We start from the raw sequence: 25,876 nt of genomic DNA on the forward strand, positions 1-25,876 counted from the left end.
AACCTTTTAACTATTTAACAAACATGCTAATCAAAATCATTCAGCAAAGCCGTTTTAAATGCATCACAGTTACAAAAAAACGAGGAACAACATTAAAACAATAATATGTCCTACTGAGAGGCATGTGTTGTACCATTGTGATGCAATCACGCATGTTCCCTCGGTGTATCTTTAAGGGCGATGGGCGGCACAAACTAAGTGGCATAATTTATGGCCCTCCCCACTAAATACCGTCCACCGACTGGGGACCGTCCAACCAGTTATTTCCTGTACCTGTTGAACCAGTTTATCTGTTATTGCAAAACAAAATGTTTTTTGTTTTTAGCTTTTAAATAAATTTTATATTTTCAATTACATTTTTTGACACATTCTGGTTGACGCGTAACGCCTTTCTGTCGCCTTTAACTGATAAACGATAAGATCGTGATCAATCACTGACCTCCTCAATCGATGTACAGGTCACCCCGGGCATGATCAGTGTCGTCCATAGCTCCTCCGCATGCATACAGGACTTGCCCGCTGCTGCCTCGTGACACAATGGCCCGATTTGCTGTGCTGCTCTTGATCGTGTTCGCTTTTGATTTTGCTCGATCGAGCGGTAAGTATGAGGGCTTATTTCGGTTGCTTTTTTCCGCCTCAGTAAAAACCCGACCCACTCTCATATCCCGTGGATAGATTTGGTGGAGCTGACGTGCGAAACCGACCAGGACTGTGAGCCGTTTCGCAGCGCGACTGTTAACTCCACGTGCATCGAGGAGCACTGCCGGTGCACTGACCTGTCCCAGAACGGCAATGCCACCGAGTGCCGGCCGCTGGTAAGTAGCGTGACCTTGCTACTCGTATCCCTCTCGTTTATTCCCAATCAAACACCGGCTGATGCCTAGGTTTGCTGATCGATCGTACGATCTCTCCCTCTCTCTCTCTCTCCCTCTGCGTGTATCCCATTTTTCGCCCTCGCGTGAAGGTTAACCGAGTGTCGAACCACATCGGTGGTCAATGTCCGTGCCAGGTAGCGAATTCGTTCTGCCACGAGCAAACGCGCCGGTGCATCTGCAAGGACGGGTTTCTCCCGAGCCGGGAGGACAGGAAGTGCGTCTACAGTAAGTCCCGCCGGCGTACGCGTGCCACACACGCGCGCTTGGGGATGTCCCTAACCTTACTTATCGCTTGCTTTTTTCATTGGTTGTCTCGTTTCATTCGGATGCCCTTGCTTTCCTGTGCACGTCACCAGAATCGGTACAGCTGGGTGGCGAGTGCGAGAATAACGAGCAGTGCTCGAACCACGACCACTTTGCCGACTGCCGGGAACAGGTTTGCCAGTGTCAGGAACACTTTGTGCTTCACGAGGGTGCCTGCCGCTCTATCATAGGTGCGTGTAACAGTGTGATGCCACAGATCGATCAACGTCTCTTCATCTCTGCACGTGTATTGTTATTGTTTTTTGTCTTTCCTCCCCTCCTCTCTCCCAGCGGTTGCTAACCTCACGAAGCCTTGCGCAGCGGATGACGAGTGTGCGAACGGGACGGCCAACTCGGTGTGCCACGCCGGACAATGCCTGTGCGGCGTCGACTTTGTGGCAGATGCGACCAACAGTAGCTGCCTGGCGGTGGCCGCACTCGATCAACCTTGCACCGACACGAACCAGTGCATTGCCTCGCTCGGGGTCGGCTCGATCTGCTATCGGGAGCGATGCGGCTGCGATAGCAATCACTTCCAGTTCCCGCTCCCGGTGACGAACGCCACCACCGGCCAGCAGACGGTACAGAATGTTTGCGAGCGAAAAATCGGTAGGTACAAGGGGGCAAGGTGGTCATTACAGATGGTGGATGCGGGAAGAGAGAAAATGCGCTTTTTCATCAAAGTTTTAGAGATCGCTAAATCTAAGAGATGAGCTAAGGGGCGATTAATTTGTGAAGTAATAACACACTCCTACATGTGGATCTGAAATTGACGGCTGTTCTGACGCAATGTTTTGACGGTGCTGTGAAGTAATCGCTCGCTTTGTTGAAGCGATTAAAATTACATCAAACATTATCAGATGGAAGGTTTATCTGATTTCCTTTCCTTAAATTTACATTTCAGTACACGGAGACAGCTGCAATGACGACCAAAACTGCTACCAATTCCACGTCGGACCGCACGAACAGTCGATGGAATGTTACATGAACGCGTGCGTCTGTTTGACCGGATTCGTGGAAAAGAACAACATCTGCTACAAGGCTAGTAAGTAGATTACAGACATTCAAATAAGATTGTTACACAATGTTAACCCCTTTTCAGATACCGGAGTAATCATCGTACCATCAACGCTGTTATTTGTCGTCATCGGTGTCTTTTTGCGCGCAATGTCATAAAAAAGAGAGATCTTGCTGTTCTTGATGTGATATTTGTATTCTCTATTTCTTTATATTTATCTTCGTTTCATAGTTTGTTTTTCCTCAAACATTACTCCTTTAATGTCCTGGTTCACGGTCGAGTGCGGAAATAATACCACTCCGTTGCCTAGGGAAACCCAATGGAACCACCTGTTGTTTACCGCCAACAACCCCCGAAAGCCGTTCGTAAACAAAGGTCCTGAACTTCCTTCCCATGTCCACACCCTCCTTCAGGGATTTAATTTCCGTGTTGCCGTTCCGGGGACACCAGTCACTATGGTAACCGGCGAGGGACAACAAAGGCGCTTTTCTTCACAGTACCTGTCAATTGCTGAATGCAAGAACGTTACGCTGCCGAAAAAGTGTCCTAATTACGTGAAATAAATGTACAAATTACACCAAAAAAATGTCCAATCGATATAAATTCATCTACAACGCTTGTGGTAAGTGGCGGCGTGTGTGATACTTTGTGGGAAATAGCGCTTTTATCATGCCAATCCCGTGTTGCTTTCCGCCTGCAGTTGAGTTCTTCGGTGTGACGACACTGGAGAACGGTGACGTCATTAACGAGTTCCTTGACAACGAGGATGTTACCGTGCTGGCGGCCGTCACCGTGGATGGGGAGGTGCTGCTGCAGAACAGCGTCCCCGTGGAGAACCAGTACGGGTTGCTGTTTTACAAAATTCCCAACCTAGACTTTAGTGGTCACACTGGAGCGGCCAAAATTGGTCTGCTAACATTGGAGGGTGGACTGGCCAAGTCCATTTACAACTCGCTGCAGCGTGTCTTTTCGCCCTACATCCTTAAGAAGTGTGAATATCCGGCAGAGATACGGACGCTGCTGCAGAACCTGCACTCCAGCCTGGGACTTTCGCTGGGCCTGACCGAGTCGGGCATCCTTTCGCTGCACGATGAGGTTAGCTTTTGGATACACAAAACGAAGATGCTACCGACGAAATCGGATCGGGAAGCGGCCCGATCGTTCGCCACTATTTTGGAGCGCATAAGCGAACAGTTTGGGTACGAAGCGGAGAACTTTCCTGTGGACAAGAATTTTCATGAGCTTTTCATTTGATGTATTGAATTCCAGTGAAAGTGAGGCGATGAGTTTGAGCAAGCTGGACGAAATGATCGATGTGTGTCAGTCGGCGTTGGACGAGATATGGCGCCTGCCACACCATTACCCACAGAACCGGATGTGTAGTATCTTCGATATGATCTGTAGGTTTGCATGTTTTGGTGGGCATGGCAAGAGCTTCCAACGATTGTGCTTTATATTTTCAGCCGTTCGTGTCGTTACCTCCTGTACGGAACATTTGACCGAGTTGGATATGTGGGACATTGGGACGGTTTCGCTGGACGATGCGATAGGTCACGTGAAGGAAACGCTCGAATCCTGGATACAAACTTTCGATTCCTTGACACGCCTGTTCTGGCCCAACTATGAGCCCCATCCCTGGTTGGGGGAACCGTATCGTTCGAAGCTGTTGACCAAATTTCAAACAAGATACAAAGAGGTACGTACAGTGAGAAGCGTTCCTGGATTGCTCCAGTAATGATGCGACGTATGGTTTATTTCCTACAGATTTTGGATATTCGCCACGTGAAGGATCTACTGTACGCATTGTTCTTTGAAAGTGAAAAATACTTCCCGTTGGCCAATGAAGTGGCATTACCTTTTCATGGTAACAAACCTTCCCAAACTTCCTATTAGAATCAATTAAAATTCCTGGATCTTCATTTCCAGGAATAAACATCTACGATCTTACCCCGCTCGGCAACAAGCGGTGGGAAACGGCAAAAGCGAAAATGGAGCACGCCCTCGCCAAGATAGACGAAAGTGCGGCCTTCATACTGCAACAGAAGATACTGGAAACCGGTGGCAATCCCCGCCACACGGTGATGGTTTTTAATCGCTACAAAGAAATTCTAACCCGTCCCCTGATCCTGGAAACGCTCGCAGCCGAGCGCAATCAAGTGTTCCGCAGCATCGATACGATGATACGGGAGCTGCGGGAGCTGCTCACCACCACAAACTTCACAGAAAGCAACGTGACACCGATCGTGGCCGAAACGCGCTGCTACCGGGTGGTGGAGGATGAGCTGCAGCAGCTCGAATCGATCGTTGCGGCCCTGTGTCGCGATCGGGATGGGTACGCGGAAGCGCTGAAGCGCATCGGCGAGTTCAAGGAGGAAATGCGCGCCCTCGTCCGGGGTAACTTTGAAACGTGGACCGAGAACTCCATGATGGCCATACGCGATGGTGTGCTGAGGTGGGTAACACACCTTTTCTTTCTCTCTCGGATTGATGGGTAATCATTAATCAAAAAGCTTCCGCGCCCTTTGAAATTTCTCCCCCAGCTTGCGAGAAAACCAACCGGTGGTCGTGTTCGACAAATCGGACAATCAGCTCATGAAGGTTACGTTCGGGCCGAAACTGGTCACCTTCATCGATGAGGCGCGCCATTTGCAGAATCTCGGATTGAAACACACGCCGGAGATTCAGCGCAATGTATCGCATTCGATGCGGTTTGTGGCGCATGCCCGGCGGTTGCAGCAAGTGGCCACCTTTCACAACACGATCGGTGGCTTGATGGTGCCCTGCATCAGGCCGATCATGCTGAAGAATGCGATGGACTTTTCGAAGCTAGTCAAGAGCGAGTCGGTTTGCTGGAGTGAGGAAGAATCGGTCGAGCGGTACATCGACGCACTGCAGGAATCGGTCAAGCGGTTGCTGAAGGACAACAATCAGCTCACCGGACATCACGAGCAGGCACGGAAAGCGATCCTGAAGCTGATGGACACGGATCTCATCCGACAAGCGAATGTTTGGAAGGAGGAAATGCGCAACCTACGCGAGATCGTTACGAGCATGGAGCGACAGGGATATGGCAATCTGAACCCTTTCAAGCTGCACTGGGACCACCAACTGTACAAGGTGCTCGAATACCAGTACATTGTAGGTCTGCTGGATGTGCACCAGAAGCTGCCGGAGATACACGTCGATCTGATCTTTCGCCAGCAGCGCATCCAGTTCCGCCCGTCGCTGGAAGAGATTCGCTCCAAGTACTACTCGCAGGTACGCCGGTTCGTCGAAAAGCCGGTCAACTTTAAGGGCCTTTCCGAGCAGGGTGGCGCACTGTTCAAAACGATGATCGATCGCAACTATCAGCACTTCGGTGTGCTGTACGAGAAGGCAGAAATTGTGTTCCGGCAGCTGGTGGAGTTCCGGGACAGCTGGCTACCGTTTGTGGCGCTCGGGATGGTGGATCTGGAGCAGCTCTGCACGGTGCACTGTACGAGCTGGCAGCACTGGGATAACAATTTCCGTGCCTGTAAGCGGTTCAGCCAGCAGTTGGCACGGATACAGGAGCGCGAGAAGGAGATTGATTGTTTGGTGGTGAGCTATGCGCCGCTGTGCAGTGATATTGATGCGCTTAGTCGGCGGTACTGGGAAGCGTTGGCGGGGAGCTTGCGGACGTCGATTCTGGACAGCATTGCGGAAATACAGGAGTACCTGGCGTACTCGTTCGGTGTGCTGCAGAATATACCACAGGATGAGCTGGGTATTGCTGAATCGAGCGCAAAGTACGAGAAGATCGTTCACGAGCTGCCGAAGATGAGCGAGCTGATGAAGGCGCTGCAGGGAAAGGATTCTTGCTTGGCAGGATGGTGCAAGGAGCGAGTGTCGGCACTGGGCGGAATTTTGTTGCAGTGGAACCAGCTGCAGCCACTGATTGACAATCATCAGACGTTGCTGCAAGGCCGGTTGGACATTATTAAGGAGAATATATTGAGACAGATCAACGAGCTGAACGATGAGGCGGAAAAGTTCTCGATCCGGTGGGAGTCTACTATCAGAGATTTGGAGGTAAGATTAGTTGGTTAGTTTTTACGAACTGGGTGCTCCAATTTCCAATTCTGTCCGGTGCTCCAATAACTTACAGACAAACGAAAATGCTGACATGTCGCTTTTCCGTGAGCGTCAAACACAATGGAAACAGATACTCACCAAACGGGAAACGCTCAAGTAAGTTCGAGAGTTGAGATATTGAAGATTTGTTTTCTGATCATCCTCTTTCTTTCATGACAGCAAACAAACGGAAAAGTTCAACATAACCGTTCCCAAGGAGTTTAATGAGATATTTGCTAAGCTGGAACAAGACATTACGGAGCAGGGCAAGAATTGGGACATTTTCAACGAATTCCTCAACGACTACGACACCGTCGCAAACGAAGAGTGGACAATCTATCGTCGACGACCCCATCTGTTGACCGATTTTCTCGGTCGATGGGAAAAACCAACTGCTGGACAGGTTGCTGGTAGTGTGGCTAGTGCTCGCATTAACACAACTATAGAGCGCTACAAGGGTGCATTGCCGGTACTGACCACACTGCAATCGGACGCGTTAATCGAAAAGCACTGGGCCAAGCTATGCATGATGCTGTCGATCGATTCCAAATCCCAACACGACCTCTGCCTGGGTGATGTCCTGGGAGCAAGTGAAAAGTTGCAGGATCTAGCCTCCGAAATACAGGCGATCGTACGCGGTGCTGCCTCGGAGCACGTCATCCGGCAGGCCATTGTGGAGTTGGAGCAGTGGAGTGCCACAGCCATGCTCAAACTGATCGACTATACTGACTCCAAGGGTGCTGCTCTGAAGCTGATTAAAGATTACGTGGAAACGCTGAACAAAATAGGCGACAATCAGTTCCTACTTCAGTCGGCCAAGAATTCGGCCTCGTTCGAGTCATTCTCCGACCAGGCGGACGTATGGGAGGAGAAGCTGAACAATCTCGACTACATCGTGACGCACCTGAACCAGATCCAGAAGCGCTGGATCTACTTGGAGCCGATCTTTGGCGTAGGGACGCTAAAGAAGGAGGAAGCCGTGTTTCGAAGCATCGACAAAAACTTTCGCTATATCATGAAGGAGATTGCGGACGATCCGCGGGTTGTGTCGGTGAACAAGATCAACAATGTGCTGTCGATCATTGAAACGCTGCAGGGACAGATCGCACGCTGTCAGAATGCGCTGAGTGCGTACATCAAAGCGAAGCGGAATGCATTTTCGCGGTTTTACTTCTTGTCGGACGATGATCTGCTGGAGCTGCTAGGGCAGTCATCGAAGGAGAGCATCGTGCAGAAGCATATCAGGAAACTGTTTCCCGGGATATACAGGTTGGTGCTGGATGAGAGCTCTTCAAGGGTGATTGGTTTCGCTAGCGAGGAAGGAGACGAACTGCGGCTGGAGGATTCAATCACGATCCAGGGAGTTCCCGTTGAGGATTGGTTGAATGTATTGGTGGAGAAAATCAAGGACACACTAAAGACATTCCTCGCGCAATGTCTACAGCTAACCGATTCGCTTGATTCTGCCACGATCGAACGCTACCCTATGCAGATCATTTGCCTGGCCAACTCGATCTCATTCACCAAACGCACCGAAAAGGCAATCATTGGAATGCAGCTAGCGAACCTCAAGCAGCACGTGCAGAACGAAATATCCAAGTACTCGACGATGCTACAGCAGTGCGAAAATCCACTCACAGGCATCAAGCTACGATCACTTCTAATAGATCTTGTGTACCAGCAGACCACGGTCGACTACCTCCTGGCGCACAATGTAACAAACGTGAGCGACTGGTATTGGCTGCAGCAGCTCAAGTTCTATGCTGATGGCAAAGCGAACGTTACCGTTCGTATGGTGTACGCTGAGTTCCGCTATTCGTACGAATTCTTGGGGAATTACGCCAAGCTGGTGTACACATCGCTCGCTCACAACTGTTACCTCATCCTGACGCAAGCAATGCAACTCGGACTGGGTGGCAACCCATTCGGACCTGCCGGTACAGGTAAGACAGAGTGCGTCAAGTCGCTCGGTGCCATGCTCGGCCGGTTGGTACTGGTGTTTAACTGCGACGAAAACATCGATACGGCCGCCATGGCACTCATCCTTTCCGGGCTGGCACGGTGCGGTGCTTGGGGCTGTTTCGACGAGTTTAATCGACTTCAGGAAGCAACGCTATCCTCCATTTCGATGCTTATCCAACCCCTCCAACGTGCCCTGAAAGACAAGCAAGCGGAAGTGACAATGGGCGGTGAAACGCTCCCACTGGATCAACACTGTTGCGTGTTTGTGACGCTCAATCCGGCCGGGGAGGAGTACGGTGGTCGACAACAGCTCCCACTCAATCTTCAGGCACTGTTTCGCCCGATCGCTATGCAAGCTCCGAGGCCACAGCAAATCGCACGCGTCACACTGTTCGTTGAGGGTTTCAAGCATGCCGATCGCCTCGGAGTACAGATTGTGGAGTTGTTTGAGCTATCGCAGAAGATTCTCTCCCGCCAGCGGCACTACGATTGGGGACTGCGTGAGCTTAAAGCAGTACTGTTGGCCTGTGGTCGGGCATTGAAATCCATCGACGGGGAGTCACGCGAATATGCCCAAGAGGCAGCGGTAGTGGTGAACGTGATTCGAGCGAACCTTATGTGCCGACTTACAATATTCGACGCAAAACGATTCGATGTGCTGCTCACCAACGTGTTCCCGGGCGTTCCGATTGAACCGAGCGCAAACGCGGAGTTGCGGGCGAAAATTCTGGACGCATTCTCGACACTCGGCCACCAGCAGAACGACCGCCAGGTGGAGAAGTGTCTGGAGCTTCAGGCTCAACTGCAAAAACGCATGGGAGTGGTCGTGATTGGACCGCCCCAATCAGGCAAAACGACCATCATCGCGCTGCTGAAGGAGGCACTGATTGCACAAGGACAGATCATACGCATCCACACGATCTCACCGAAGTCAATGAGCCGAGTGCAGCTGCTCGGACGGCTCGATCCGGACACACGCCAGTGGACGGACGGTGTACTGACTTCGATGGCGGTGGCAGTTAATGCGGAAAGTCGTAACGTTACCTCGTGGATCATCTGCGACGGTGATGTCGATCCGGAGTGGATCGAGGCACTCAACTCGGTGCTGGACGACAATCGTCTCCTAACACTACCCTCTGGCTGGCGCATCCAGTTCGGCAGTAACGTTAACTTCATCTTTGAAACGCACGATCTTTCGACGGCATCACCGGCAACAATATCTCGCATGGGTATTATTAATCTGAACGCAGAAGATCTTCCTTATCAATTGATCGTATCAGGTTGGTTGGCAAGAAATCCACAGGGTGATCTCCTGAAGTCTTACTTCGATCAACAACTTTACCGTGCGATCGACTGGATTGAGGAGCATCACGAACGACCTGCCGGTTACTCGTTGGTTAGTCTCGCCCAGTCAGTGCTTGTTGCGATCGAAGGCATTAAAAACACGGATCAGTTCTGTGCTGATCTACTTTGCGGCTTGAATGGTGTGCTCAGCATGGCCGCAAAGAATACCCTCTCCAACCAGGTGTACGCTTGGGCAGATATTGCAATTACCGACAGTGCCGTGGCGGAGTATCACTATTACAACAGCTTCCGGGACATGATCGAGCTGTACAGTACGGATGATATAACGGGAGCGTCGATCGAAAATGGGACCTACGTCAACGTGCTCGTCCGAACTCCGCTGATGAAGCTGAACAGTGATTTGCTGAAGCATATCATCGCTTCGAAAGAACGTTACGTGGCGCTACTGGTCGGTCCGAGTGGTAATGGCAAGAGCCTGCTACTACAGACGATCGTGAGCGAGTTCAGTGGCTATCAGCTCGTTACGATCAACTGTAGCGCACAGCTAACCACTGCCAACATTCTCTACACGCTCAAGCAAAACTCACTGATCGTAACGACCGTTAAGGGAAAGGAATATCGTCCCAACTTTTCCCGCATCGTGCTGTACTTGAAGAATATCGATCTCTGCACAGTGGATGCGTGGGGTACCTGTGAAGTGGTGGAGTTGCTGTTGCAGCTTATCCATCGTCACGGGTTCTACTCCGATGGTGTGGAGTGGATAAGTGTGAGCGGTGTGCAAGTGTGTGCCTCGGTGACGGACCTTGAGAAGATCACACTCTCTCCAAGGTTCCTCTCGATCTGTCGTTTGGTGCGATTTGGACAACCAAACGAGCAGGATATGGAAAGCATCGTGCGAAGCATTCTACTCCCCGTTTATAATCAGCTGGTGAAAGGAACAACACGTCTAAAGCTACACGATCTAGTACGATCCATCATCAACGTGTACGTCAAGATCAATCAGCAATTTCCGCCCGGTGAGGCGACGCACTACCGCTTCACGCCGAAGCTTATCGAGAAGTGGATATCGGGCCTACTGTTCTACACGGAGGAAAACTTTGGAAAAGCACTGCTCTACGAGTGCTGCCGCATCTTCCGCGACCGTTTAGTTACGGCGGAGGATAGGGAGCAGTTTGAGGACATTATTCGCGATGAGTTCCGCATGCTGGAACGGCTGGAGCAAGGTGAGCTGTTTGTTCCGAAAGAAGGTGCTCAGCGAAGAGGCGATATGCAGATGATATCTGCCGAACAATGGCATAGTATGGTCGATCATAGCATTACTATTTGTAGTAAGTATTTCGCTGGTGTTGTATTTCAAGAAAAGCTGTTATCATAATTATAATCGTCTCTTCTTTAGATGCTGAAAATGTTCTCATTGACGTACCGATGAGTGTCGCCTTTTGTGAAACGATCGCCTCAATAGCTCGAGCCTTATCACGCCCGTACGCGAACCTTGTCATGATTGGACGTGCAGGTTCTGGACGTCTCCAAGCGCTCTACACGGCCTGCACCATGCTCAATGTACGGGTAGCATTCCCTCAAATGTCACGCCACTATTCTATGGGCGAGTTTATTGCAGCTCCACTGAAGCCACAAGCTGCTCTAGAGTCGTTCCAGATGTCTCTCTCGGCTTATTTCATACAGCGGCTGCGATCAAACTTTCATCTGGTGGTGATCCTGGAGTCAGAGTCACCCACCGTCCGATCGCTGTTTGAAAGCTATCCAGCATTACACCAGAAATCTGAAATGGTTTGGATACTGTCGGAAGCCGTTTCCAGGGCGGACGATCTCCGTACCTATCTGACCACCATTGGAGGAGTCGGAGATACGGTGCAAAAATCCCACCAAGAACCCAACTCACTTCTCACTCCTCTGCCCGTGTACTTTAACGATCTGATCGATGTAGACATCTCCAGCTGGAGCCGTTCCCCTCTACGGCGTATCCATTTAATCCGTTCCTATTTCCATCTGTACGGCCAGGAGAAGGCTAAAAAAGAACAGTACAAAGCAAAGATCCAGATTGGCGTGGACAAACTCTCAGAAACGCACCGAGTGGTGGAGCAGCTGAAAATCGTAGCCCAAGAAAAACAGCAAGCATTGGCAGAGAAGCGCAAACTTGCAAACCAATCGCTGGATATGATCTCCAACACGATGAGCTCGGCAAACGACAAGAAAACGGAATTGCTCGAGCTGCAGCGTCAGGCGCAAGAGAGCAGCGAAAAGCTGATTGAGCGAAAGCGTGCCATCGAGGAGGAACTCAGCCTGGTGGAGCCAACGTTGCGCGAGGCCAGCGCTGCTGTGGGTCAGATCAAAACAGAGGCCTTATCAGAAATACGTTCACTTCGAGCGCCGCCCGAGATTGTTCGCGACATACTGGAGGGTGTGCTGCGGCTGATGGGCATCCGGGATACGTCCTGGAATAGCATGAAAACGTTTCTGGCCAAGCGTGGGGTAAAGGAGGACATCCGGTCACTCGATCCTTCCCGCATCAGTCCGGAAAACTGCGCGTCCGTCGAGAAACTACTGCAGGCAAAGGCGGACTCATACGAACAGCGCAATGCCAAGCGTGCGTCGGCTGCGGCAGCTCCCCTTGCGGCGTGGGTCATAGCGAATGTAAAGTACGCGAAGGTGATGCAGAGCATTAAACCACTGGAGCGGGAGCAGAACCTGTTGAAAGAGAACCTAGACCAGGCCGAGGCGGACATGCAATCATTGTCCAGTGGGTTGGACAATGTGAACGATACCGTCCGCAGCTTGTCGGAGCAGTTGAACGTGTACACGCAAGAAGCAGCTATGCTAGAGATAAAGCTGGAGGAAGCAAAGTAGGACGTGAACATTCGATTGAATCTTGCATGTTTTTATAGCCACACAAATCTTCTCGTTACAGAAACACACTCCATACGGCCGAAATACTGGTACAAAACCTCAACAGCGAGTACACCAGCTGGAGTAGGGAGCTGGATGACTTGAACGATGCGATCACTCACCTCGATGGGCGATGCTTTATGACTGCGCTGAACATAACTCAGCTTTCGCAGATGAGTCTCGAGGAGCGAAGGTAAGCCGTTCGAACTTAATTAAGATTTGACGTTGGAAATTTAACTTCCTGTTTCTTCCTTTAAGATCCTGCATGACAAAGCTATCCGACGTAACGAACTTGCCCCCGTTCAGCTTGGACCAGCAACTGATCACCAACCAGGACAAGATCATCTGGGAAAGCATGGGCCTAACGGCAGACCAGCAGTATCGCGAAAACGCAGCAATGCTAGTTAAATTCCTCTCCCTTTCCTACTTTTCCACCCCAACCCCACTACTAATTGATCCATCCGAGTACGGTCAGCAATGGCTAACGAACTATCTCACCTATCTGAACCGTACGTACGAGCTAACGAGCCAAGGAGCGGACCGGTTCGCCTACAGTCTAGAGCTGGCAGTACGTTTCGGCAAGGTGCTGATCGTAAAAAACGTTAACGCCATCCAGGCGCCACTGCTGTCACTGTTCTGCACCGCGGTACAGAGCCACTTCAATAAGAAGCTGCTCCACGTGGGCAACAAGACGGTGGATCTGCACGACGACTTTAAGCTGATACTGATTACACAAAACGAAACGCTTGCGCTGGATGAAGAGCTGAGTGCCCAGCTGATGACACTCAGGTTTACCACGACGACCGCGGGGTTGACGGACGTGCTGACGTACAGATGGGTACAGACAAAGCAGCCTGAAATTGAGCGCAAACGTACCGAGTTGCTACAGGAGGAGGGTAAGCTCATGAAGGAGAAGCTCAACCTGCAGGATAAACTACTGCAGGAGCTTTCCTCCGCTCAGGGCGATATTTTGAAGAATGAACCACTGCTGAATACTCTGAATAGCATTAAGGGCAGTGCGGCTGCGATTGAGAAGGCTCTGGAGGAGTTTACGCACGTCCGAGACACAATCATGGAGCACTACACGCAGCGAACGGCGCTGAGTGAGCTGGCCGCTACACTTTACATGGGACTACGCCGCTTCTATGCCATGAACGTTGGGAAGTATGTTTCAATATTTCTGAGCGTGATTGATAATGACAAGCATGCGGCACAGGACGAACTGTACAAGATCCTCGTACGGAGAGTGTTTTCGCTTCTGAGTCGAAGCATCCCCAAGGACGAACAGATCATTCTAGGGCTGAATGTGTGCAAGCAAGCCTTTCCGGAGTTGCTCCCCGAGCGGGAATGGGAGTCGTTTGTGCACAACTTCACCAACCTGGACGCATCATCCAACCACGATGGACAGAGTCCCCGATGGATTAGATCTGAGCTTGCTGGTAAGGTAGTAGCCCTGCAAGCGTTACATCCAGACCTTTTTGCTCGTCTTGAGCTAGAAAATGAACCAGCCTGGAGAAAGTACACCGAAGCGGACGAAGCCATCGCCCCTGTTTCGTTGACTGAGTTCCAGCAGATACTGATCGCGCAAGTACTGCGGCCCGATTTGCTCACCAAAACCATCCACCGATCCGTGCGCAATATGCTAGGCGTGAAGAGTCTGTACAGTACCCGTCCGTCAATAAAAATTCTTGCGGAGGAGTCGACCCCAGCGGAACCTCTGCTACTGGTTACTGCCTCCGGGATGGATCCTTCGGAGGAAATCCGTGACCATGCCCGCCAATGTCCCGGCGTCGGTTTGACGAAGTACGGTGAGTTCTCGATCGGCAAGGGGCAGGAAATGGAAGCGCTCAAGATGGTGAAAGATGCAGCCAACACGGGTAGCTGGATCTGCATCAAGAACGTACATACAGTGCCACAGTTTCTGTCCACCACGTTGGATGATGCGCTGAAAACGATTTCCCTGGCAGATGGGTTCCGGCTTTGGTTAACGTCGGAATCGGATCAACACATTGGTGAGACGTTCCAGAAGAAATGCAATAAGGTGTTGTATGAACCTCCCGCCGGACTGAAGTACAAGTTAAAGCTATTGCTCGAGCAGCACTCGCAAAGCATCACCACAAAGAAGCGAGACTATAAAACGATCAAGCTGTACGTCGGGCTTTTCCTGCTGCATTCTATTATCCAGGAGAGGCGATCGTATATTCCGCAGGGTGAGTAAGGTTGTATCTTAACATCTTAACTAACTTTAATGCTTCTCTCTCTCTGCAGGTTGGAGCAAACGGTATGACTTCTCCGATGCGGATCTTCGCACCGCCATGGACATGATACAGTACGTGGAAGCAGCCGGCACGGGAAGCACGCAAAAAATTCCCTGGCCACTGGTGCAAGGGCTAAGCGAGAAGCTTAGCTACGGCGGTAGAATAGACAATGATCAGGACTTTAATCGGTTGGAATGTCTCATCAGAGAGTTCATTGATGAGAAGATCATGACCAGCCGCTGGCAGCCCATGTTCCTTAACATAACCGTGCCCAACTCCAGCCATGTGGAGGTTAGTAACGTCTGTCACGTTGGCGTACAGTATTTTACTCAACGTATCTTTCCATTTAACAGGATTATGTGAAAGCTTTCGACCAACTCCCGGATACGGACAGCCCAACACTGTACGGCATACCGGCTTCAACGAACGCTTCGCGCGATCTCATCTTTTGCCGCAATACGTTGAAAATACTGCGCTCCCAGTACTTCTCCTCGGGCACCGTTCATAACTATGACAAACGTTTACGACCCATCGTTAGTCTGTGGAACAAACTGCTGTCCACGACGAACAGCTCTTCCGCTGGCTTTATTGCCAAGCTGAACTCACTCATCGAGCGATCGCGGGACAGCACTGATCCTTGGATGATCTTTGTCGTTTCGGAGCTGACGGTGGCACGGAACCTGCACACTACCATCAACGACTGTTTCCAGGCACTGAAGATAGCGCTGAAAGATGCAGGTCTACTGAGCAGCAAGGATCGCTCACTGCTCACAACGATCTGCGACAATCAGGTGCCGATACAGTGGCGTCGCATATGGAGTGGACCAAAAACGGTTATCGAGTATCTGCGAGCGGTTTCTTTCAAAACTAACAATACAGAGCGTATGTATGGCTCGTTGCTGGAACGGCAGGCCGTGCAACAGATCGATTTTAACCATCTGTTCAACGTGGAAGCCATGCTGACGGCATTGAAGCTGAGCAGATCGAAACAGTCCACCATTTCCACTACGGAGTTGCATTTATGTGCCACATTTGGGGCGGCTGGTGCCGCAAAGAAGGGAGTAATGGTGGCTTCACTGCTGGTGAGTTACTGTTTGAAATGTTTCTCGAATTGAATTGTTATCACTTTCTTCCCTCTAAACCATGTTTTAGATTGATGGTGGCACAATGAAGCAGAACAAACTGGCCATCCAACAGTCAGCCTTACAGCAAGGGCCCGACATCAACGCAACAGGTTCGTTTGAGCTGAATTATGTACCTCGTGGGTCGGCTACCGCTAGCAAGGGGGGTACGCGAGACGACCTTCTGTCCGTACCGCTGTACAACAACATTTCGCGCGATGTGCTGCTGTGTACGATCGGGATGGAAATTGCACCGGGATTTAGCAGCACGCAACTGATATCAGCTGGTATAGCTCTTATTGTCCCCGAAAACTATCAGTAGTAATGTTTAAGTTTAGAAATTGATTTAAAAAAGGGTTATTGAAGTTCACCAAAGACAGTGTTGTAGATGCAATGCAAGGGGAAAAGGTACAGAAGGTGATTGCACCGTGAGTTTTTCAAACAGTTTAGCAGTTAGTTTCGAACTTGATTCTTACAATATGTACACTTTTTATTGCCTAGTTTCGATACTCTTGTTCTTACCTACGGCAGTACGACTTCTTTTCCCGTTTCACAGTTTGACCGCACCAAGTAAAGATTAACTTTTCACATCCTCCACCCCGCTGGTCGTCGGGTTTGTTGTTGCGCCGGCTGTGGCACCTGCTGCACCTGGCCGATCGAGATTCCGAATCATGGCAGTGGCCGGACCTTGCAGTACCTTTCGCGATAGGCGCATGTACCCGGACACGGGATCACGGCCAAAGTATTTCACCTGAATTTCTGCACCCACCTGCAATCCAAGCGCTGAGGGATGAGCAATCTGAAATGAACCAAAAAAATAGAATTAAAAGAGTTGAACGGATCATGCTGAAACGTCCGCAAGCTACCTTTCGCTGATCGAGCTGCGAGTTGTGGAGTAGTGTCGGTGGCATAGAAGGATACAGCGTCACCATCACACCCGTATCGCGCAGCTCCACTATCCGAGCCGTGTAGATGGCACCAAACTCCAGGTCCGGTATCTTTTCCGCCTTCAGCAGATTCTCCAGGTACTCCTTCGCCTCGTGCATGGCCGCTTCGGATGGGGCAAATATCCGGAAGCTCGTTTCGTCGTCCGGAGTAAGCTGTACGCCCGTTTCGAGATACAACCTCCTAAGGTTTGTGCCACCCGGTCCGAGCAGTTTCGCCCGCTGATGTGCCTCGATCACCAGCCGATCCGTTACGGGCCAACAATCTTTCCGCACGGTGCGCGACGCACCGATCGTTTCGTCCATCAGGTCGAGTATTTTAAAGCGAGCTTCCATCGATTTCTGCAGCGCTTCCATCACCACCTTCAGCGGTATGCCGGGCACCTTTATATCCGCCTGTATTGCCGTCATGCCGCGCCTCGTACCTGCCACCTTCATGTCCATATCGCCCATGTAGTCCTCGATGCCGAGCAGATCGGTCAGTATGCAGTAGTCTTGCAGGTGTTTCGTGTCGTTGTTTTCATACTTCGTTATCAACCCGATCGCTACACCGGCGGCCGCTTCCTGTACCGGCACGCCCGCATCCATCAGCGCCATCGAGCCGGCACACACGGTCGCCATCGAGCTGGACCCGTTCGATTCCAGCACCTCCGAAGTAAGCCGCACCGTGAATGGATGCTCGTTCGGGATGATCGGCACGAGCCCCTTCTCCGCCAGCGCACCGTGCCCAATCTCGCGGCGCCCGATCGGCCCAATCTTGCCCGTCTCACCCGTCGCGTACGGGGGGAACTCGTAGTGCAGGAAGAAGTTTTTCGACCGCATCCCACTGTCGAGCGAAGCGATCGGATCGAGCCGCAAAGCACTCTCGGGCGAATCGAGTGCGACGGTGCAGAATACTTGCGTCTGGCCGCGCTGAAACAGCGCCGACCCGTGCAGTGGTTTGTGCAGGTTAACCGAGCAGCTGATTTTGCGCAAATCGTCCAGCCCCCGCCCGTCGCAACGGCGCTTTTCCTCTAACAGCATCTCACGGAACACACCCTTCACGAACTTGTTGAACGTTTCCGAAATTACACCGGGGTCGGCGGCCGGGAAGCTCGACCACACTTTGTCGATCGTATCGGTGCGCGTTTTGCTGACCGCCTGGTCGCGGCTGAACTTGTCGTGCGAATAGTCACGGAAGATTTCCCTCAACCGCATCTCCGACATCGTTTGGACGGCGTTTTGAATCTCTTCGTCCACCGCCGGAAGTGGTTCCAGTGCTCGCTTGGGCTTGCCGTACATCTTTTGCAGCCGCTCGATGCCGTTGATGATCAGCTGAGCCTCCTTCGTGCCCTTCTTGATCGCCATTCGGAGTTCGTTTTCGTTCACCACGTTCCCTCGACCTTCCAGCATGACGACCAGATTCTGCCGGGTGGCCGTTACCACCAGATCCAGCGAGCTGAGCTGCATCTCTTTGCGGGTGGGGTTAATGATCGCTTCGTTGTCCACCAAACCGACACGAACGGCACCAACGGGACCGTTCCAGGGGATGTCGCTCAGCGCCAGCGCTGCCGACGCACCATTGATCGCCTGCACGTCCGGCGGGTTGGCCGAATCGATCGCAAGCATATTGCACACGATCTGTGTGTCGTAGCGAAACTCGGCGGGAAAGAGTGGCCGTATCGAGCGGTCCACCAGCCGAGCGGACAGGATTTCCTTTTCAGAGGGGCCAAGCTCACGGCGCAGAAAGTTGGTCGGGATGCGACCGGCGGCTGCCGACTTTTGCCGATAATCGACCACCAGCGGCAGGAAGGAGGCATTCTGTGATTTCTGTTTCGCCACCGCCGTCACCATAACGGCCGTATCGCCGATCGTTACGACTGAACATCCGTCCGCGAAGCGTGCATACTTCCCTGATGAGATCTTTAGTATTCTCCTGCAAAAAGTGATACGCCATTCGATTAACATGTTAGCTCAATTCCGTGCAAAATGCTGTGCTTACCCCGTGCTTAAAGCTACATCGACTTCGGGACTTTCGAGGGCGGACGTACTGAGCTGCCTCCGGGTGGCGCATCGCACGTGCGGCAGGATGTGAAACACTTTCCTTCGATACCGGCAAAGTTTTGCAATATTGTGTAACATTTTAATCGCTTCCAGCGGCCAAACGAACGTGTATAAACAAATAAAATCCCGTAACGAAATTATCTGTGCGGCGCCGCACACGGTTTTGCGAAAGCCGGCGAGGAAGCTGTCAACACGCGGATGTAAATATTATTCTTTCAAACGTCTTACGGCATCCTCCTGTCAACGCGATCAGACGTTTGAAAATGGCATTGTGATTTTTTTTATTTTTAGGAGAAAATAATGATTAAAAATTTGTATTGCCCAATTAAAAACATATTTATGCAATCATCCCGTTATAAAAAGCATATAATTTTCCATTTTTATTTTATTTCTTTCCACTGTCAGCTCGTCAAACGTCACCAGAGCACGGTGACATTTTGACAGCTGGGGGAAGATTGCAAGTTTTCTTCCCAACAAAAAACACAGCAGGGAAGGATTCCGAAACGAAAGAAGTGACTCGAGAGGCACCGTAAATTCGGTTTTTCGTCCCGAAAATGGCATCTCTGATCCTGGTCAATGGGGTGCAGCTGGCAAGTAAGTGCAGGGCGATGATGTTCCAACCGATCTGGCCGCGGGCTGGATCGATTCCGGGACACAATCCGTCGGTTTGTTATGTAATTTGTTTGACCAGGGTGGCTAATCGTATCTGCATCCTTTCACCGACACAGAACAACAAACCGGGCTGCTCGGTATCGTGTGCCTGAAGGCGAACTACAGCAGCGATGCACCACGCAAGCTGAAGACGACCAGCCTGGCGGCGATGAAGCGCGGCACGGGCGGCCGCTCGAGCTTCAACGGCATCGTCGCGACCGTGTTCGGCAGCACCGGGTTCCTCGGGCGCTACGTGTGCAACAAGCTGGGCAAAATTGGCAGTCAGGTCATCATCCCGTACCGGGCGGATCACTACGAGGCGATGCGGCTGAAGCTGGTCGGCGATCTCGGCCAGGTGCTGTTCCATCCGTACGATCTGCGCGACGAGGAAGCGATCTACAAGGCGGTGAAGTACTCGAACGTCGTCATCAATCTGGTCGGGCGCGACTGGGAGACGAAGAACTTCACGTTCAAGGATGTGCACGTGGACGGGGCCCGTCGGTTGGCCCGAATTGCGCGCGAAGCCGGCGTGGAGAAGTTTGTGCACGTGTCGAGCCTGAACGCGACGCCGAACCCGCAGCCGTTCTTCACTAAGGAGGGCAGCAAGTTCCTGGCGAGCAAGTACTACGGCGAGCTGGCGGTGCGGGAGGAGTTCCCCGATGCGATCGTGTTCCGCCCGTCGGACATCTACGGGCAGGAGGATCGGTTCCTGCGCTACTACGCGCACATCTGGCGCCGGCAGTTCCGCGCGATGCCGCTGTGGTACAAGGGCGAGCGCACGATCAAGCAGCCGGTGTACTGTTCCGATCTGGCGCAGGGTATCGTGAACGCGATCAAGGACTCGGACAGCCAGGGCCAGACGTACCAGGCGGTGGGGCCGCGCCGGTACAAGCTGTCCGCGCTGGTCGACTGGTTCCACCAGGTGATGCGCAAGGACGAGAAGTGGTGGGGATACTATCGGTACGATCTGCGCTACGATCCGACCTTCCGCATGAAGGTGCTGCTGACCGAGCTGGTGTCGCCGTCGTTCCCGATCGGCGACGTGCACACGGAGCGGGTCGAGCGGGAGTACGTGAGCGATGAGGTGGAGAAGGGCGTACCGACGCTGGAAGATTTGGGCGTTAATCTGACGTACATGGAGGATCAGGTAAATGTGGTTTAATTGGAAATTGAGTTAAAGAGCAATATTTACAGCCTTTTTGTTTCCTATGCTCGTTTTTTAGGTTCCGTGGGAACTGAGACCGTACCGTGCCGCCCTGTACTACGACGCTGAGCTGGATGAGTTCGAAAAGCCAACGCCACCACAGTACATCCAGTAGTAAGAGAAAGCTTTTGCTTCCTCTCTCTCTCCCTCCTTCTCGTCCCGGCGCTGCCCGGAAAAACGAACGATCCGAGCGCGTTTGTGCTTAGTTGTAGAGCGAGCGAACTTGTGCGCGAGTTGTGGTGCGAATTGGAGACCTTCGCCTTACCACAAGTGTAAAAAAAATCGTTAAAAAAACTAATTCAAAAATAAAGTAACAAAAAAATATATCGCCCGATTAAATTAAAAACCCACTGCCTTGAAGCGTTCCTCTTAGCGTCGTCACGTAAGTTATAAGATATTGGTTTTTTTTATTATTGGCTGAAGTTGGCTGGAGATCCATGGTTCGATATAAATACAACAGTCTCTACAAACAACATTCAGGAGTTACGAAACAGTAGTAAACAACTAAAACGAGAACTTCCGGAACCCGATGGGCCCGGAAACACAACTGCAGAGATAAACAACATCGAATGGTCAGCGTTGGCATATAATAGTATTAGTAATAGTAGTAGTAATAGTAGCGGAAATTCGCTCGTGATGTCAATGTGGAATAAGGATATCCGAAATATCCCGCGGGAAGGTATGGTGCAGTTGCTTGAGCAGCAATGTTAACGTTTAATGAGCGCCGTATACCTTCTTCTACTGCTTCAATATTGATCGCAACGTTTGATTGTTTTTCGTCATCCTTTGCCCTTTACTTTGGATTGCTTTTACACAAGCGATCGATTAAAACGTTTTCCCCCTCTTTTTGCGCGACGGAAGCAGTTACATATTTAAAACTATCAATTCATAATGGCTTTTGTCTCCGTTATGCTTGGGGCACGACACACACACGCACGAGTCAATAAAATACCGGCAAACAATACAACGAAAAACGGAACGGAACGTAACGTGGGGAGGGGGGGGGGGGAGGACCATTAACTCTACGCGTAAATCTATTTAAACCGGTAACCCGATTTTCGAATGTTAGTTTTGGCAATGGGCGCGGGGCGACAATGCGCCGGTACGCGTTCGGCGGGATCGCAGGTGCCTGTGCCTTGTCCGCGTGCCGGGTGCGGCGATGAATGGGTTTGAGCTAAATAGTGTGTTTTTTTTTGGCATCACATCATAGCCGTACGCTCACGCTAGCGCCCTTTTGCCAGCCCCGAGGACGAACACTTGCTGCCTTGTTTGCGCTTGAAACCGTTTGAACCGGCAAAAATATGCTGCAAACGACTAGGGGAGGGGGAAGGTGTGCAAAAACGGGTCCCTTACGGCGGTTTTCCGGCATCTATGTCTTTCGCTTATGATCCCGCTGCTGCTCCGGTATTTCCTCCTGCAGCTCCATTATGTGATCGACGGCGTGCGGCTTCCCGTCCTCGCCGATCTTGCACGGCTGTATCAACCCCTGCCGCTGCAGCTTATCCATCAGCTTCACCAGCTCCATCGCTTCGTACTCTTTCTGCTCCTCCGACATACCCTCCAGTGGGTTCGGTTTCGGTGGCTCGTAGCACCCAATCACCGGATTGATCGCGTGCTGTATCTGTTTGTACTCCTCCGTATCGCTATCCTCGCTGTCCGACGAGTACTGCTCGCCACCGTTGCCGGTGCGACCACCCAGCAGTCCCCGGTTAGCAAACAGACCCGCCGCATTACCGTACCCCGTGTACTTTATCATCCGGCCGACGTTCTCCTTGCACAGCACAAACAGCAACTCCGCCGACAGGTCAGCGATCTGGGTGCAGGGGCTGGTCAGCAGGGAGCAGAGATGGTTGCGCAGCTCTTTGCCCACCTCCGGACGGTCGCGCACATCACGCAACGGTGGCAGAATGATCGACCTTACGTACCGGCGATGAACGCCATCGGCCCGCACCGCCTTGATCAGCACGGTCAGTATGGGCGACAGCAGCTCGTACTGGTCCGATTTCTTTTCCGCCTTCTGGAAGTTTTTGCGCAGAAACTCTACCAGCACGTGCAGGACGTACACGTTGTTGGCCTCGAACGGGACGACGGTGGATGGGTCGGGTCCATCGCTGCCGGGGGTGGAAGCGCTGTCGAGCTTGGAGTGCAGCGACGATACCAGCTCGACGTAGCAGCTTACCGGGACGCTCGTGAGCAGGTTGACGATGTTGGAGTGTAGCAGCACAATCTTGTCCCTGTTCAGCGTGCGGTAGAAGAACAGATCGTGCAGTACGGTCACGAGCCGATGGAACTGCGTCGCTTCCTCCTCCTCCGGGACGAGATTGTCCGTCGAGCGTACTGTTAGGTTGAACAGCACCTTCAGCACCTCGTTGATTAGATCAAGATCTTTGTCCTAAAATGTGATTTAAGTAACGGAAATAGATCAAAAATCGTCGTCACAATAAATCACCGGGTAATATTTACGCTGAATTCCTTAAATATTGCCGCCTGACTCATGAACAGATCCAGCGTTTCCACCAGATACACCAGCCCGTGCAGCTGATCGCGTACTTTGGCCCGAATATCACAATTGATCGCTGTCAGCAGAAACAGTAGCTTCATGTCGAAATACTTGATATCGTACCCGTACGGTGCTTCCCTAAAATGTATTTAAATTAATTAAACTTCCTCCATTACACCTTCCATTGCATTCGTACGCACTTGTACATCTTGACGCGCCGGATGATGCCCTCGGTGGATGCATTGGTGAGACACATTTCCTGGCACTTGGTGCTTTGGAATATCATATTGCTGAGACATTTGAGGGCTTCCACCTGTACCTCCTCGCTGGCCGGCGCGTCACACCCTTCCGGCCTTCCGATGCCGGCCAGCTGCAGCAGCCCATCCAGCTGCTCCCCGCTAACCGTCTCGTTCAGGTAGGTTTTGTCGCGGGCCAGCACTTTGATTGCCATCAAACAGTCTACCCGGTGGGGCATGGCCGGGTCCGCCAGGTACTCGAACAGCTTGTTCCAGATCACCACCCACTGGCCCGTGCTGGTGAAGTGCATAAAGTTAAACACCTGGGAATTCTGTAAGACCCATGAGAGGGAAGGGAAGCATTAACGTTAGTACCGATTACGTCGCCCACAGCGTCCAGGGGGAATTGCGTGCAATGTGGCCGGGGATGACCTACCTGTTTGTTGAATTTCACCAGTGCTTCCTTCACCCGCCCGTAGTCACCGCTCAGCAGGCAGCTTAAGCTTTCCGCATCCATCGCTATTGCTTGTTGCACACGCGCACGCACTATTCTAAGTTAACTTACGACCACGTCCTGCTCGAGCCACGGTCCGTACCGGTTTGAAATGGTTAAATTGGATTATATCTACACGACGATTCCGAGGGTGCAGTACAAATTTGGGGGTGCTTCTGAACAAATCGATCGCAATCAAAACAAAAAAGCAAAACAATCTACAACGGGCTGTCAAAATCAGTGTGGCCAGATTATTTTGGCGGTTTTCGGTAGGCGCATCAAAATTTTATCGGTAGTTTTTGGTAGGTTAAAACTCGAAACTTAACTGAGTTAAAAGAAGTGAAAGCGAAAGAAGTGTTAAGCTAATGCGCAAAATGAAAGTTCCATCTCACGAGAATATGCATCCTTTATCTAGGATATGGATTATATTTGGTTCAGCGGTTACACAAATGAAGGACTTTCTAAAGTGTCGATCTGAAAATTGTATTACGCCAGGACTCCACAGAGCATAACACGGAGCGCAACATAACAACTGACAGCTGCCAAACGCTTCAGAAAACGCTTGGGAAAGGAGGCAAAGCGTTTAAATACCTGTCGGTCATCGCAGTAAGTTGGTAGTTTTTCTACGAGCAATGAGCGGCCTACTAAGGACATTCAAAACTTGTTACCATTAAAGAAGCGTTTTCTGAAGCGTTTGGCAGCTGTCAGTTGTTATGTTGCGCTCCGTGTTATGCTCTGTGGAGTCCTGGCGTTAGGAATTCTAAGCCAAATAAGGACTTAGATGCACATTTTCTTCTCAATGGGTGCAAGTTCATTTTCTCGGGGCTCCACGCGACCGCTTAGGGCCACAGCAATTCTTCATTGGATACGATTTTATTGTTGCAAACGCGACACCTTTATTTTCTGAATTTCATTTAATTCAATTTCTCTTTACGAGCGATCGCCACGACGATCACATTTTTAAACTTAACCGATCGTATATTCAAATTTAAAATGAGTAAACCGAACATTTAAACATTTTTAATTTTCAGCCCAAAACAACGGACTTCGGATCCGATCTTGGGCCGGACCCCCACCGTATGTTTCTACCTACCCTTCGCCTGAAAAATTCATTCTCTTTGTCGGTCGGGTAAGCTTTAACCACCGACAAACCGACGTGACACTTGCGTTACAAATCCACAAATCACAAATCACAAATCCACTAAACGACCACTAAACGGGTTCTAAACGACTCAAGCACTCAACCTAAACGAAATATAGAAAGACTTCGTTTAGCAGACGGCAAACGACTCATGCTTTCTGAAAATAGCAAAAAGCTGGTGGCACTATTTGTTTGTAGGATTACCTAACCAGGTGAGCTTCCTCGCTTGGAGGAGAGCTTTCTCATTTCTTCTGTACTGTTGTATGGTTTCGCATTGAAGTTATGCATCGCTAGAACTAGAACGGCGATACGATTGTTTAAATACTGAACTCCAATGGAAACCACCAGAACTGAAGCAAGTGAGATTTGAGTAATGGTCGTTAGTGTTGATACCCACGTATCTGCGGCGGTTGGGAACCCAAGTGCCACAAATCCACTAAACGACCACTAGACGGCTTCTAAACGACTCAAGTTCTCTACCTAAACAGAATATAGAAAGACTTCGTTTAGCAGACGGCAAACGACTCATGCATTCTAAAAATAGCGAAAAAGCTGGTGGCGCTCTCTGTTGGTGGGATACCCCAACCAGATGAGCTTCATCGCTTGGAGGAGAGCTTTCTCATTTCCTCTGTACTATTGTATGGTTTCGCATTGAAGTTATGCATCGCTAGAACTAGAACGGCGATACAATTGTTTAAATACTAAACTCCAACGGAAACCACCAGCACTGAAGCAAGTGAGATTTGAGTAATGGTCGTTGGTGTTGATACCCACGTATCTGACCACACGACCATTTATATAGATTTTTGCTCAGAAAGTTAGGAGG

General features: G+C 50.9%; 5 protein-coding genes across 5 annotated transcripts; 3 read left to right on the forward strand and 2 right to left on the reverse strand.

Moving 5' to 3' along the window:
• Nucleotides 1-452: 452 nt before the first annotated feature.
• On the forward strand, nt 453-2,397 carry LOC120900477 (multiple epidermal growth factor-like domains protein 10). The gene is made up of 7 exons (XM_040307525.1): nt 453-598; nt 676-815; nt 965-1,100; nt 1,232-1,369; nt 1,470-1,787; nt 2,083-2,223; nt 2,281-2,397. The coding sequence occupies exons 1-7, from the start codon at nt 538-540 to the stop codon at nt 2,352-2,354; spliced, it is 1,008 nt and encodes a 335-aa protein (XP_040163459.1). The 5' UTR covers nt 453-537; the 3' UTR covers nt 2,355-2,397.
• On the forward strand, nt 2,359-16,435 carry LOC120900473 (cytoplasmic dynein 2 heavy chain 1). The gene is made up of 15 exons (XM_040307521.1): nt 2,359-2,818; nt 2,897-3,395; nt 3,466-3,596; nt 3,660-3,892; nt 3,961-4,060; nt 4,123-4,648; nt 4,737-6,246; nt 6,323-6,405; nt 6,469-10,883; nt 10,952-12,416; nt 12,482-12,652; nt 12,718-14,669; nt 14,728-15,008; nt 15,071-15,799; nt 15,870-16,435. Exons 1-15 carry the CDS (start codon nt 2,782-2,784, stop codon nt 16,158-16,160), a joined length of 12,423 nt encoding a protein of 4,140 aa, XP_040163455.1. The 5' UTR covers nt 2,359-2,781; the 3' UTR covers nt 16,161-16,435.
• On the reverse strand, nt 16,292-19,006 carry LOC120900474 (polyribonucleotide nucleotidyltransferase 1, mitochondrial). Its single transcript, XM_040307522.1, has 3 exons — nt 18,764-19,006; nt 16,705-18,697; nt 16,292-16,637 (listed from the first exon to the last, which is right to left on the reverse strand). The coding sequence occupies exons 1-3, from the start codon at nt 18,901-18,903 to the stop codon at nt 16,416-16,418; spliced, it is 2,355 nt and encodes a 784-aa protein (XP_040163456.1). The 5' UTR covers nt 18,904-19,006; the 3' UTR covers nt 16,292-16,415.
• A 248-nt stretch (nt 19,007-19,254) lies between these two features.
• On the forward strand, nt 19,255-21,026 carry LOC120900476 (NADH dehydrogenase [ubiquinone] 1 alpha subcomplex subunit 9, mitochondrial). Its single transcript, XM_040307524.1, has 3 exons — nt 19,255-19,419; nt 19,554-20,623; nt 20,700-21,026. Exons 1-3 carry the CDS (start codon nt 19,380-19,382, stop codon nt 20,793-20,795), a joined length of 1,206 nt encoding a protein of 401 aa, XP_040163458.1. The 5' UTR covers nt 19,255-19,379; the 3' UTR covers nt 20,796-21,026.
• A 23-nt stretch (nt 21,027-21,049) lies between these two features.
• On the reverse strand, nt 21,050-24,118 carry LOC120900475 (synembryn). The gene is made up of 4 exons (XM_040307523.1): nt 23,853-24,118; nt 23,381-23,748; nt 23,144-23,318; nt 21,050-23,072 (listed from the first exon to the last, which is right to left on the reverse strand). Exons 1-4 carry the CDS (start codon nt 23,931-23,933, stop codon nt 22,050-22,052), a joined length of 1,647 nt encoding a protein of 548 aa, XP_040163457.1. The 5' UTR covers nt 23,934-24,118; the 3' UTR covers nt 21,050-22,049.
• Nucleotides 24,119-25,876: the final 1,758 nt, after the last annotated feature.

The sequence above is a fragment of the Anopheles arabiensis genome, chromosome 3 (genome assembly GCF_016920715.1).
Source record: "Anopheles arabiensis isolate DONGOLA chromosome 3, AaraD3, whole genome shotgun sequence".
Taxonomy (NCBI): Eukaryota; Metazoa; Arthropoda; class Insecta; order Diptera; family Culicidae; genus Anopheles; species Anopheles arabiensis.